The sequence below is a fragment of the Podarcis erhardii genome (assembly GCF_964252035.2).
Source record: "Podarcis erhardii genome assembly, chromosome: 6".
Classification (NCBI taxonomy): Eukaryota; Metazoa; Chordata; class Lepidosauria; order Squamata; family Lacertidae; genus Podarcis; species Podarcis erhardii.
In genome coordinates, this window is record NC_138510.1 from 64,074,230 (window position 1) to 64,087,711 (window position 13,482).

A 13,482-nucleotide genomic window follows, 5' to 3' on the forward strand; every position below is an offset into this window, starting at 1 on the left:
TTTTTGGTGAGCACACATGTTCCTCAAACACGGAGCCACTGGCTCGCTGTTTTGTCTCCCCACACAATTCTGCCTCGCTGTATTTGTAATTAGAGGAAGATCACCAACGGCTTTCTCCCCTTTTCCCATCCAAAGCATATAAGCTCCAGTGACATCACCGATTCACTGTGACCATTTTGTAAGTGAAGGCTGGGTAAGCCACAACTTGCCTCCCTCTGAGAGAACTAATCCACTTCAGTTTTGCAGTACAATGGGCTTGTGTGTCTGGCTGTTAACTGTAAGACTGGTGGTTCAAGCCCATCCAGTGACTTCTGTGGGCAGGAGTCCTGCATTGCTGGGGGTTGGACTAGATGACTCTCGGGTTTCCTTCCAACTCTGATTCTTAGTCAAGTTGTAGTGTCATCCTTCATAGGATACCCTTGTATTTATTTTATTAAACCCTTAGCAACGCGGAGCATCTAGAACCACAGAATGAAAATTAATTTGAAATTCATTGCAGGGGTTCTGCAGCCACATTTACTGATGGAAGCTTTCTGTGAATGAAATATTCTCTGCCGGAGAGTGTATTTTTAACTCCAAGTGCGTTGGGTTTCACAATATACTTTGCGCACCTATTGCTTCCTTCCTTTTTAGCTCAGGTTGCTAGGTTGCATCCTGGAGACTGACACTGCGTATCTACATCTTCCAGAGAAGCTGGACCTGCAGCAGCTGCAAGTTCACCAACTTCCTTCATCCGTTCCCTGCCCTTCTTTGATTGATGCAAACAATACAATTCCTTGGAGAAAGCAGTTTTTTGTTTTTCTAAAGGACAGGCCATTTTATGGCTACTGAGGCTGCAATCTTCTGCCCACTTCCCAGGAGTCAGTTCCACTGAATACCTCTGACTAGGCATGCAGAGACTTAACTAAGGGATTCAAACTTGTAGACTCAGTATGTAACCTGGCAACTCCTCCATAAGATGCTGAGAAGAAAACAAGCACACATCAGGCAGCTGTACCCATCATTCTCCCATCTCACCACTAGATGGTCTACTCTGTTAAAATATTTCTGATTCCAACAAAGGTTTCTGAATCAGGGCATCAAATAATTACTCAGAAGGCTGGCTTCTATGCCCAAAAGCCTTGCAGGGGCTGATGGTGCTTAGCTAGAGGTGGCCTCTTTTATAATTGGGGGGGGGGGTTGTGTAAAATGGTTTAAAAATATTCATTTGGCTTCATAACACTTCCTATCCCTTGGGCTCAGTAGCAATAATACCGCCTCTTGACACTAATGCGGCCACATTAAGTCCCATCGATGGAAAATGTGGAGAGCACTCAGAGGTTTTGCAGCTGCAACAACAGAAAAAGCCCAAAGCACTTCTGTCAGGCAAGAGGCCTTTCTAATGAACGAACAGTTTTAAAAAGAATGATTTCTGGAAAGGAAATGACATGCAGCATAGCTGGGAATCCAAGGTGATGCAGTGGATAGTGGTGGTTTTTGAGCAGGGGACGCCAACTAGTTTGAATCTCTGCTCCGTGTTGTGGGAACTCAGTAACCTTTAGCTCAAGCTACTTTAGAGCTGTTGCGCTGATACACATAATGCAATATGCGGCTCAGGACTGCAATACCTCAAGGATCTCCTCTTTCCATATGAACCTACCTGGACCCTGAGATCATCCTCTGAGGCCCTCTTTTGTGTGCCCCCTCCTCAAGAGGTTCAGAGGGTGGCAACACGAGAACGGGCCTTCTCTGCAGTGGCTCCCCATCTGTGGAATACTCTCCCCAGGGAAGTTCACCTAGCACCTTCATTCTACACCTTTAGGCACCAGGCAAAAACATTCCTTTTTAACCAGGCCTTTGGTTGATTTTATTGACATCCAACACCCTTTTAAAATGTGGTTTTTTTGGGTTTTTTATTGGGTTGTTGTTTTTATATTTTGTGATTTTATATCTTGATTTTATTCTGTGAACCACCCTGAGATCCCCAGGTATAGGGCAGTATATAAATTCTATTATTATTATTAATAATAATAATAATATTGTGACCACTCATAAAACCATGGAGTTGGGACGGACCCTCAAGGGTCATGTAGCCTAACCCCCAATGAACTGGTGGAACTCACTGCCATAAGAGAAGTTACGATAGGTTCTCAAGCTGGATAACAAATTGATCCACAGACGGCTACTAGTACATTATGGCTGCATGGGAGCTCCAGGTTTTGTTTGTTTTCTTCCTGTAACTCTTCTAAAATTGAGTTCACGCATGGGATACAAATGCAAATCAATACAAAAAGAAATAAATGAATTGGCTTAAACTAGTAACAGGCTCACATTTTGAGGCTAAAAGAGGAGGAACAGTGGAAGGCAGCTATTGCTTCCAAGCCCTGCTTGTGGACTCCTTGAAGACCACTGGTTGGGCAAGAGTGGGCAGCAAGATGCTGGACCTTTCCTCTGATCCAGCAGGTCTCTTACGTTCACAAAAACAACCGGAAACCGAAACAAGATGCCCAGTGCAGGGTTCCACCCTTCAGCTATGTCCTTCCCTCTTCCATTTCCCCAGCTCAACAGTTGTATGCAGGGACTACCCAAGGATCCACATTTGGAGGAGGGAGTTCCACATTTACACTCCAAATTAAACCACATGTTCTTCCTGCACTATAGAAGTGACCCTTAAACTTTCTAAACCCAATCACCACAATAGCGGACCCTTCCAAGTGTCTCTGTTTTCCAGGGAGGTCCCTGGTTTAGGGACGCCATCCCGATTTCTGATTGTCCTACTTTTCCTTAGGATGCCCCTACTTTCATTGCAGAAATGTTGGAGGGTATGGAGTTATCCAACCCCCGAGCCGTCTGAATGCAATCCTGTATAGGGAAGGTTTTTGGTTTTTTTAACGTCTTAACGCTTTATTTTGCTTTTATATATGCTGGAAGCTGCCCAGGGTGGCTGGGATTACCCAGCAAGATGTGTGGGGTATAAATAGTAAAGTTATCATTATGGAATGGGGCATCCTTATTATCATCAGGGAAATGTTGGACGGTATGCAATAAGGTATTTTTGCCTGACAATATAAAACTCCCTTTTGTGTTGGTTTCATTTTAAATCCCAGGTTACACTACCCTGCTGCCAGCAGATGGCAGCAAACAGCTTTGACTTGCAGGATGAGTCACTAATTTTTAAATCAGATTTCCCAAATCAAGATAGGCAGCTAGAAGACATAAAGTTCTTTGGAACAGAGACGCATCTATTTGGTTTGATTTCCAGGAGTCTTTTTTCCTTGGGGGGGAAAACAAACTCATTTAGACATAGGGATTTAGCTGGAGGATGGGTTGGAAACTGGGTAAAGTAGGCAGGTGCTTCAGAATACCCCAAACATAACTGCGTATTTTGCAGTCTGCAAATTTGGGGGGAGATGATGCCTCTTGGAAATATATGCCGTTACTGCAGAATAGTGAAAAGGAGCAGCAGTCCTCAAACTCTTGCTTCATTGCCTCCACACATTTCCAGTGACTATTGAAGAAGGAAGATGTAGAGCTTCCCTCTCATAAAGGGAAATGTTGGGAGATAAATGCTGCTGTGCTGTGCTCAGAGAATGGCACTCTGCACATGCTTGAAAATGCTCTTATGTTCTGTACATGTGTCAGGGCTGGGCTCTGGCACTAAAACCTAGTGTTTCTTGGGAAGAGGGAATGGTGATTATACCAGTCTGGGAATTGTTGTTTGGGGGTAGGAATAGCAACACTTAGGACTATACTTCCCAAGATTTATTTGGGGGGTGGGGTTGTGGCTGTTTAGAGGCAATGATACTGCTTCGAAGCAGCATGGTCCAGCTTTAAATGCACAAGGATACGGTGCAAGAACGATAATCAGCCTACAGTTCATAATTTGGATATGTTCAGGTTTTCAGAAAGACTGCTAGCAAACCCTGGGCGTTTACGTGCTCAGGATAGGGTCCCCTGCTAGCCTCTGGTGCAGCAAAATCTAAGCTGTCAGACCTCTGCAGTGTGAGCCTTCTTGTTCCTTGCCACTTCCCCCCATCTTGCTTCTTATCCTTACCCATACCTTTTGGTTATTGCCTAGCAACCACAAAATGCAGTTACGTTTCTCCATGGATATAGCAGAACAGCCTTCCTGGTGAGGTGTGATCTTGGCACAAAGTAGCCGACTTCTGATTCCATGTGACAGGGCAGCCCCTGAACCTTGGAGAGCTGTGCAGAAGCAATTTCAGCAGGCATTGCTTGCCAGAATTCAGACATTAAGATATTGTGTGTGTGTGTGTGTGTGTGTGTGTGTGTGAGTGAGAGAGAGAGTGAGAGAGAGTGCGCGCGCTTGGGCCAGTCACTCTCTAACTAGCCCACTTCACAGGGTTGCTGCAAGGATGAAAACACACAGAGAGAGAACCATGAAACCCTGAGCTCCTTGAAGGCAAGGCAGGCTATAAATTTAATACATCCTCCACAACATCATAAACACATGGAGAGCAAAGCCACATGTGCTATTCCCCTCTGGGAGAGGGCTCATCTTGGGTGGGGGTGTGTGTGGAGGTAGTGGCTGTCCCCTGTTTATTATTTGACTATCCTCTACAGACCTACAATTGTGCGGAAGATAATGCTTGGGTTGTAGCCTTCTCTTTGTCTTCGAGACGGTGTGGGTTAAACTGAATTACATCACTAAGAGCTGGAGGGAAAGTTGAGACTTGGCTGCTTGCACAAGTCGTCCTGCAGAGTTTGCACAACTTCCTGCTCTCTCCCCACCCCTTGATGATAAAGGGATCCCCTTCTTTCTTCTCCAGAAAACGTGAGTCCAGCTCTGTGAGAGAGACAAAAAAGGGGAATGCTGCTTGGCCCAATGAAAGATCACACACACACAAACACACACGCTCATCACCATCCATTTACTTGACTTAAGTTTACAGTTCTGAACCTATGCGGGGGCAATGGTCCACTGGAATGCACCCAATTTCCAGCAGATGTCAGCATTCTCTTTTCCACTCCTTTCCACAGGTAGATTTAAGGAGACAGCTTAAAACAGAGCAGCAGCATTTGCTTATATGTTTCCCTACCAATAAATAAATAAATAAGCAAAAGCCAGACTTATTTGTATATTTTATTCATAGTATATATAAAAAAAAGATCTACAGTATTCCCCAAGTTACATGGAGCATTTATTTTAAAAAAGAAAAGGAATAGAAACAGAACAAAAGAATTAAACAGTGCACGCGAACAGCCCTTTCACCTCCGTGGGTTATGTATCATACAAGTAAACAGGGATTCTTGGGGCATATAAAAAGATATCTACACCAGATAGACTTGTTAGTATTCACAGCACGCACGCCCACCCACACGCCCACACTTGCACACAAATAGCCCGACTTAAAGCTGAAATGACCTTATTTGTACCAAAACTTTACAAAAAGTAGTTTTACACTAGACTAGAAAAGAAGTCATGAATGTGCTTATTAAAGCATGTAAATGTTAACCATTACGTGTGATATAAATAAAGAACAAAAAATGGTTCTAAACGTAGGTTTTGGGAGTGTGGAATAAAAAAACCTTGACTTGGGGAAGCACAAAGTATTCAAACTCTGTTTCCCAATCATGTCCCTATATCAGAAGGAGCAGCAGGTGTGTGGGTAATGAGTAAGGTATTAAATCAAAGGTCCTACATGGAAACTGGCACCTCTCCTTTCCATACATCAATTCTCACTCTCAATCATCCCCCACCCCACCTTCTGCAGTTAACACCCAAGACAAACTAAAGAGTGTCGTGGGGGGGAAAAGTCAAAAGAAAGATACACTACTATCAAAGCAGCATTTCCACCAGGTTGCCACCGTTCCGTGAAAATGCCCCATCAGTGCCAGGCACTTTAGGGATGATTTTAGACACAGATCATCACCCTTTCCATGTGTCACCCACAGTTTGTGCCTGATGAGTCCTGCTTTAGTGGTTACTCCTGGGCTTCCTTGCGAGCCAGTTTGTAAACCTCTGTCGGTCCGTCCACGTGGGTTATGGTGGTAGTGAGCTGAAGCTCTTCTCCGCTGTTTACTCCCAGGTCTCCTGAAAAAAATAAAATAAAGCCATGTTTCAGACAAAAGCTCAGTCTTGGCATGAGGACAGTCACGGACCAGGCCTCCATGAGGCCTTTGGAAGAGAATATTCTTTTTGAAAAGCTGGCAGTAAGGGAACACCTTTTTTAAAGTCTGCATCAAACTTTAAAGCAGAGATTTAATTCAGGAATTGCCTTTGAGAGTTCTGTCTGAGGCAGGATTTGGTACATAAGAACACATCCTTAAACTGATCAGTCCACACGATCAGTACAAGCCAAAAGAGGTGATTCCACATGCTATTTCTGGGTCACAATGATCTAGCCACAACTGGGCACAGGCAGACTTTAGGTTAAAGGGTTCTACTATTTTAACTAAAACTTTGAGGTGAAATAGAGCCAGTTGAGAAATAATATACCTCAAATACCAAACCAGCATGGACTTAATCATGGCTTGTAGCCCTGAATGCTTCTGGCAATTAACTTTTTAGGGCAGGCCTACATGTCACTAAAGGAAAAGTGGGTTTCTGTCTGAATACATGCTCAGCTCGGGATTTTGTTTTCTGTACAGGGGCTTAACAGTTCTGTTACAAAAAAATCAACTCCTGGTTTCCCCCCACCATCTCAGCAGCCTCCTTTAGAAGGGGTGGGACAAGGGAGAGAAAGCCTTTTTGCCACTGCCTTGGTGGCAACACTGCCCATCACCCGGAGATCGACCAGCAATTACAAAACAACTTCCACACACCTTACACTCAAAGAAACATAGGAGAGAGCCTGCTTTATCAGTCAGTGGCTCATCTAAGTCTAGCATCCTGTTCTCACCCAATGCCTATGGGAAACCCTTCATGATTAGAACAGGAGGCAGAATGATCCCCAAAACCGCCATATAGGTTTTCCTCGGCTACCCTCAACATAGGAACAGTCATTAGCAGTCACAACTCCATGCTACCAATACAACTAGGCTACCAATGAGAGGATACCCAGACTTAAAACACAGAAGCCCCCGTCTTCTTAAAAAAAAATAGTGAGGTGACTTCAACCCAAGCCACTGCTGCATCAGCCCACCGTTCGATTGCTCTTCGACGTAGTTTTTGTGTGAGGGAGCATACAAGAACATCAGAGCAAAGACGTAAAGATTCCACATCCCGTAGATCCCTGTGAAAAAGGCACTGTTCACTTGGACGGTGTAGTCACCCCATTTCCAGCTGCCTTCGGTCACCTACCCAGGAGAAAGAGAAGGTAAAACCAAGTGAGGAACAGAGCAAGCAGGAAAAACAACTGAATCCCAACCATATCCTTAAGAGAAACGCCCCTTTCCGTGTTGGAAATCGCAACTCCCATTCCTTTTCCAGAGTCCTCATTCCTAGGCGTGACCTTACTGGTTTGCTTTCTCTACATACAATGACTAGAAGAAAAGGAAACAGGGCCAATCCTATCTTGAACCATGATGGGCCACGTGGCTCAGGCGGTGGAATTGTATGCACCATTTGACACCTGCAGAGCTGGCCACGCACTACAACCACACTCACACGATAGTTAGTTGTTAGGAGACTTCAATTCCCCTCACAGAACTACACTTCTTAAGAGTGTCTTAACCATGGGTAGGCAAACTAAGGCCCGGGGGGGGGGGCGGATCCGGCCCTATCGCCTTCTAAATCCGGCCCGTGGACGGTCCGGGAATCAACCTGTTTTTACATGAGTAGAATGTGTCCTTTTATTTAAAATGCATCTTTTATTTAAAATGCATTTGTAGGGCATAGGAATTTGTTCATTTTTATTTTTATTTTCAAAATATAGTCTACCGCCCCGCCCCCCGCAAGGTCTGAGGGACAGTGGACTGGCCTCCTGCTGAAAATTTTTGCTGACGGTCAATCCTTCTTCCCAGGGAATTATGGGAATTGTAGCTGTGTGAAGGGAAAAGGAAAGGTCTTCAAACAACTTTCAGCACCCGTAACAAATGGCAGGTGACGGCATCTGCAGCACAGCCAATGGCATGTTATAGTTTAAAATTGCCTTAACGGCGTTTCAAACTGTAATTTATCGCCACTGCAGCAAAGCAGCAGAGGCACTGGCACTTTCCGGGTGACATTGGCTGCAGTGTGTCACTTGGAAGAAGGAGCCGTTTCTTAGTAAGGGAGCATCTGTGCTTTGTCAGCAGCAAGCAGGTGGAGAAGAGTGGAGTACCCCCAGTTTTGCCAGCTGGGGGCAGGAGGAGATGTAGGGGCCCCATTTCAGGTGGCACAATGCATTGTGCTGCCCCTGGAAGCAATGCAGTGTGGGTAAATGTTTCGTAGGGGAACACTTCGTAGGGGAACACGTAGCTCTCCAACATCTCCGCTACATGGTTAAAGCTCCAAATCAGTCTTGTCTCGGAAGAATAAGCAACCCCAATCCTGAATACAAAGGTTATTTGTTGATTCCAACAGGTAATTAGTGAAGGACCAGATGAAAGCCCTTACCCAAAAGCACCATAAAGTTTCTCCAGCGGGTTTTAAAAGGCCACAGCCCAACCACCACGTAGAAATTTTTTTTTTTGGGGGGGGGGGAACACCTCTGTGGAAAGTCATTTTTAGGATACTCACCTGACTGACAATGAAAAATATTATGGTCATGGCTGCACAAGCTAATGTGATTAGCATCAAGAACTTGAATCTGAAAATCAGCCCCTAGGGAGACACAGAAACGTAAAAAGTGTGTGGTTAGGGGGAATGTAGCTTCAAATATTTCAAAGATTACTGGGAAAGCAAGCAAGAGTGAGACAGTCAGGTCAGCACCTTTAGTCTCAAAGAACTTTGCTGTCAATATCTTGATCTCTTCTGATAGGATAAGCCTTTGTTTTGCTCACCACCCTTAAAGCTTTGGCTTGGTGAGCATTCAACATACAAAATGTTTAACCCTTGCTGCCTGGCAGCATCTCGATGGGGGGTAAGAAGAGAGGGATATAAGATGACCACGGCAAGTGCTGGACCCTTCACCCAGCACAGGGCAGGGCGGTGTGGCTTCCCTGGCTTCCCAATGCACTGCTGCTGCCCATTACCAATAAAGGAGGGCAGGTGAGCTAGAGGGGAGCAGCCAAATGGTTCTGCTGTGTCTGCACTGTGCTACCTGCTGCCTCCCTGCTCTACAACGGGCAGCGACACACCCACATTGGGAAGGCATCACACTGAGCTCCCACACTGCCCTACTAGCCGCTACCAATGCAAAGCTTGAAAAACATGGCCATGGAATGAAGGAAGGGGAAGGGGCTCCCGGGACAATTGCTTGAGCAGTGGCACAATGGAAATCACTCACTGGGAAAGCTTATTCGCCACTGCAACTCTTCTCTTTGTGAAATTCTGCTTTGCGGAATCCCAGGATTCTAGTTTCTATGTAATCAGGTGGCTTTTGGGGGGGGGGATGGGGAGAATAATGCCTTCAGTAATGCCCAGGACAGTGGTTTTTCAACCATGTCCAGACTTGGCACTGTTAAAACCATCCTGTATCTTCTCCCCGCAAAGCTCTTGTTAGTGGCAAAACAAGCTCTGCTCTTTGGTTACAATTCACTAGTAACCTGATCAGAATATTGATGCAAAGTGGCCTTTTAAAAAGAAGACATTACTGCTCAGGCTCCTTACCTCATAGTGAAGCCTGCGCACTTTGCTCATTGCTGGGAGGCTGGATTGCTTGCCGCTGATATTTCTGAACACTTGAAACACCATGAAACACAGGAACAAGAAGTAGAGGCAGAGGCATATTCCGGCAACGATAATAAATGCCATCTGAGCAGTAAAGTTAAGTTACTTGACATACACACGAGGCGGAGACAGCAACTGTGATGGCCTGGGAATCTGATTCAGAGGCTGAACTGGAGGAATCCCAGCCTGCACAGGAGTCCCCGCCTCCAGGGCCGGCTGAACTGGGGCAGGGCCTTGATTCTGAAGCGCCTGCACCTGTGCCGGATCCTCAGGAGCAGGCACCAGGTGAATCCACTCTGGCTCCAGAGGTTACTGGGTCCAGTAACCCTTCAGCCTCTCCTGAACTGCAGAGGCTCAGGGCAGAGAGGCGAAGGGAACTGGTTTCTCCCAGGAGGAGTGCTCGCCTTAAGGCCAGGAGAGGTGGGTCTGGCCTTAGAGAAGATAAAGGCCAGTCAGCCCGGTCCCAGGTTGCGGGAGCAACGTTGTTGAAGAGCTGTTTCGGCCAGCACCCAGTCTGGTTCCCCCAGAGTTCCTGTCCTTGCCCGGCTCCTTGCTGTGGACCCTGCTTCGCCCGTGGAGGACTGTCTGCCGACCCTCGACTCAGGTCCTGGACCTCGCCCCACGGTAACCTCCCCCCTGGACGAGCACAGCAACAACGGGCAATTCAGTTGGCTTTGTGAAGTTAACACAACATGGCTCTGTTCTTAAGGATAACCGGGGGGGGGGGGGGCGTGCTCCATTTACTAAGCGTGTAAAAATGAGGCAGAACATACAGGAAGTCCCAGACCTGATATGCTGTTATTGTTCCCCTTGGCTCTTGACAAGGCATTAATGTGGGATAAAATATTGAAAATGTCAGGAGGCTAAAACAACCTCAGCTGGAATTGTCAGCTCTATTCTGCTGGAACACAGAGAAGATGCTCAGAAGCAGCAGCCACCTTGCAATCTTAAGGAAAGGCCTGTTGCAAGGAGGGGTGCAAGGTAGCCAGAGCAGAACATTAGCCTAGTAAGAATTTAGCGACCGTTTGAAAGTGCTTCTGGCCCAGGCATGCGGTTTCCAAAAATGAGCAAGCTCAGCAGAAATGTTTTTAGGTTCACAGGCATGCCAGAAAAACAAAATATTTAAAAATATAAAAACAGGAGGGGAGGCACACAAAGACAAGCAGTATGAGGACAAAAGGAGATCCAGAAGAACTCTGGGAAATTTCCAGCAAATTGGCTCCGACTCCCAATTGCTTAGTAACAACAAGCCTGCTGCACAAAAAGTTCGGCTGCAGAAACAAAAGGCATGGTAGGGAAAACCATGGGAGGTAGGTAGGGAGTGGATGTCTGCTGTTGTGCTACAACAGGTAAAGGTAAATGACCCCTAGACAGTTAAGTCTAGTCAAAGGCAACTATGGGTTGCGGTGCTCAGCTTTCCGGTTCATGTGGCCAGCATGGCTAAACCGCTTCTGGCACAACGGGGCACTGACAGAAGCCAGAGCACATGGAAATGTCATTTACCTTCCCACAGTAGTGGTACCTATTTATCTACTTGCGCTAGTATGCTTTCGAACTGCTAGGTGGCAGAAGCCGGGACAGAGCAATGGGAGCTGACCCTGTCCCGCGGATTGGAACTGCCAACCTTCTGATCAGCAAGCCCAAGAGGCTCAACGGTTTAGACCCCAGCGCCACCTTGTTGTGCTAGAAACAAGATTGCTGGGCTGAGAATGTGACCTGGCCCTTAACTCTCAGTGTATGTCTGCTCTCTTGAGCAGGTATGGTTGGCAAACCTTAAGGTTCAAGCAAAAATAACCCAAACAAGAATACCGTGGTACCTCGGGTTACATAAGCTTCAGGTTACAGACGCTTCAGGGTACAGACTCCGCTAACCCAGAAATAGTACCTTGGGTTAAGAACTTTGCTTCAGGATGAGAACAGAAATCGTGCTCCGGTGGTGCAGTGGCAGTGGGAGGCTCCATTAGCTAAAGTGGTACCTCAGGTTAAGAACAGTTTCAGTTTAAGAATGGACCTCCAGAACGAATTAAGTTCTTAACCCGAGATACCACTGTACCCCCACCCCAAAAGCAAGTGGATTCCACAAGCCTGAAGTTTACCTGTTCCTGATTCAGTCTGCAAGCTTAAAAGAACAGCAAAGCCATTCAACTTTTATCACCGCCCTTGTAGCTTGATAAGTCTAGTCACTTTTGTGTCCTCCAACTAGCTACCTGGGTAGACAACCAACAACATGCTTGTTTCTTGTTCTAGTAACATCCCCACAGAAAGGAGCCTCTGCAGGAGAATCATCATCAAATCAATTGCCAAATTCATGAAATACATTCAAAGGATACCAGAGGTGGTCCATAATATTTATGTGAAAAGTTCCTATCAGTTTGGCCATGTCAACAGGTTTTTCAGTATGTTCAGAAAGTCCCTGAAGAAAATGCAGCCCCTTTCCCAATACCCTATGACAAGCAAAACACACAGCTTTTGTTGATGCGAACAGCGAAAGGATACAGCCAGTTCAGTGCCAACATCTGTGGTCCAGATACTGTAGAACGGATTTTTTAATTGTACCCCTCTGGAAATTGAAAGGAACAAGAAGATTAAATTACACACGGCAAAGTATACAATAAGGCAGCAATTCCCCTTGAGATCTGGAAGGACCAGAGGCAGAGCAGTGCTCTGTTGGTTTCATGCAAGCAAAGCTTGACTCTATATATTGGAAAAATTCAAAGAACATTTACAGCTGGAACAGTGTTCTGGCATTAATAATTTTCTTATTATCATAAGCCGCTTTTGAGAACTAAAAAAAACTAAAACCAAACACATTAAGATTATGTGAACCCTCGTAAAAATAAAAAGTCTCCAGTTACCTCTCACACATGTCAAAGACAAAGAGGCAGAATGCGCCCACAGCTATTGGTCCAACTTGTTTCCAGTAAGCGGAGAAATGGTTTCGTTCACTCTGATCCTAAAAATAAAATTAGGAGACAGCAGAATGATTTGCAAATGGGTAGCAAAAATAATAATAATTTATTATTTACACCCTGCCCATCTGGGTGGCTACCAACAGAATAATAATAATACAGGAGGAGGAGGAGGAGGAGGAGGAGGAGGAGGAGGAGGAGGAGGAGGAGGAGGAGGAGGAAGAAGAAGAAGAAGAAGAAGAAGAAGAAGAAGAAGAAGAAGAAGAAGAAGAAGAGATAGAACATCAAAAACTTCCCTAAACAGGGCTGCCTTCAGATGTCTTCTAAAAGTCAGATAGTTGTTTATTTCCTTGACATCTGGTGGGAGGGCGTTCCACAGGGCCGGCGCCACTACTGAGAAGGCCCTCTGCCTGGCTCCCTGGAACCTCACATCTCACAAGGAGGAAACTGCCAGAAGGCCCTCGGCGCTGGATCTCAGTGTATGATGGGGGAGGAGACACTCATTTATTTATACTGAGCCAAAGCCGTTTAGGGCTTTAAAGGTCAGCACCAACACTTTGTTTTTTGTTTTTTTAATAATATTTATTAAAGTTTTTTAGACAATAAACAAAAAACATACATAATAACATAGTCTTTTCAAATTTCCACATTTCATTCTCCTCTTTGGACTTCCTCACATCTCTTGTTCCTGCAATCTGAACTCACAAATTTTGCTAGCAAATTATTTACTTGTTTCCATTCATATCATATAGTTATCCAATATTAAATCTCAAATTTTAGAATTTAAATCACACTTTTGAGATCTTAATTTGAAATATTATTTATCCAAAATTTGTCTTTTCTTTCAATTACATTCAAATTTATATTCCTTATTACTAA

The 13,482-nt window shown here is 45.3% G+C and overlaps 1 protein-coding gene across 1 annotated transcript in view; it reads right to left on the reverse strand.

The window, feature by feature from the left end:
* Positions 1–5,070: 5,070 nt before the first annotated feature.
* The window catches only part of WLS (Wnt ligand secretion mediator), a 42,669-nt gene continuing 34,257 nt past the window's right edge, over positions 5,071–13,482 (reverse strand). Inside the window, exons 7-12 of the mRNA XM_081867227.1 lie at positions 12,550–12,647; positions 12,191–12,254; positions 9,635–9,778; positions 8,603–8,686; positions 7,086–7,239; positions 5,071–6,034 (exon numbers count right to left, since the gene is read on the reverse strand). Coding sequence (XP_081723353.1) covers positions 5,925–6,034; positions 7,086–7,239; positions 8,603–8,686; positions 9,635–9,778; positions 12,191–12,254; positions 12,550–12,647 — 654 coding nt within the window. The 3' untranslated portion in view covers positions 5,071–5,924. The remainder of the gene's footprint in view (positions 6,035–7,085; positions 7,240–8,602; positions 8,687–9,634; positions 9,779–12,190; positions 12,255–12,549; positions 12,648–13,482) is intronic.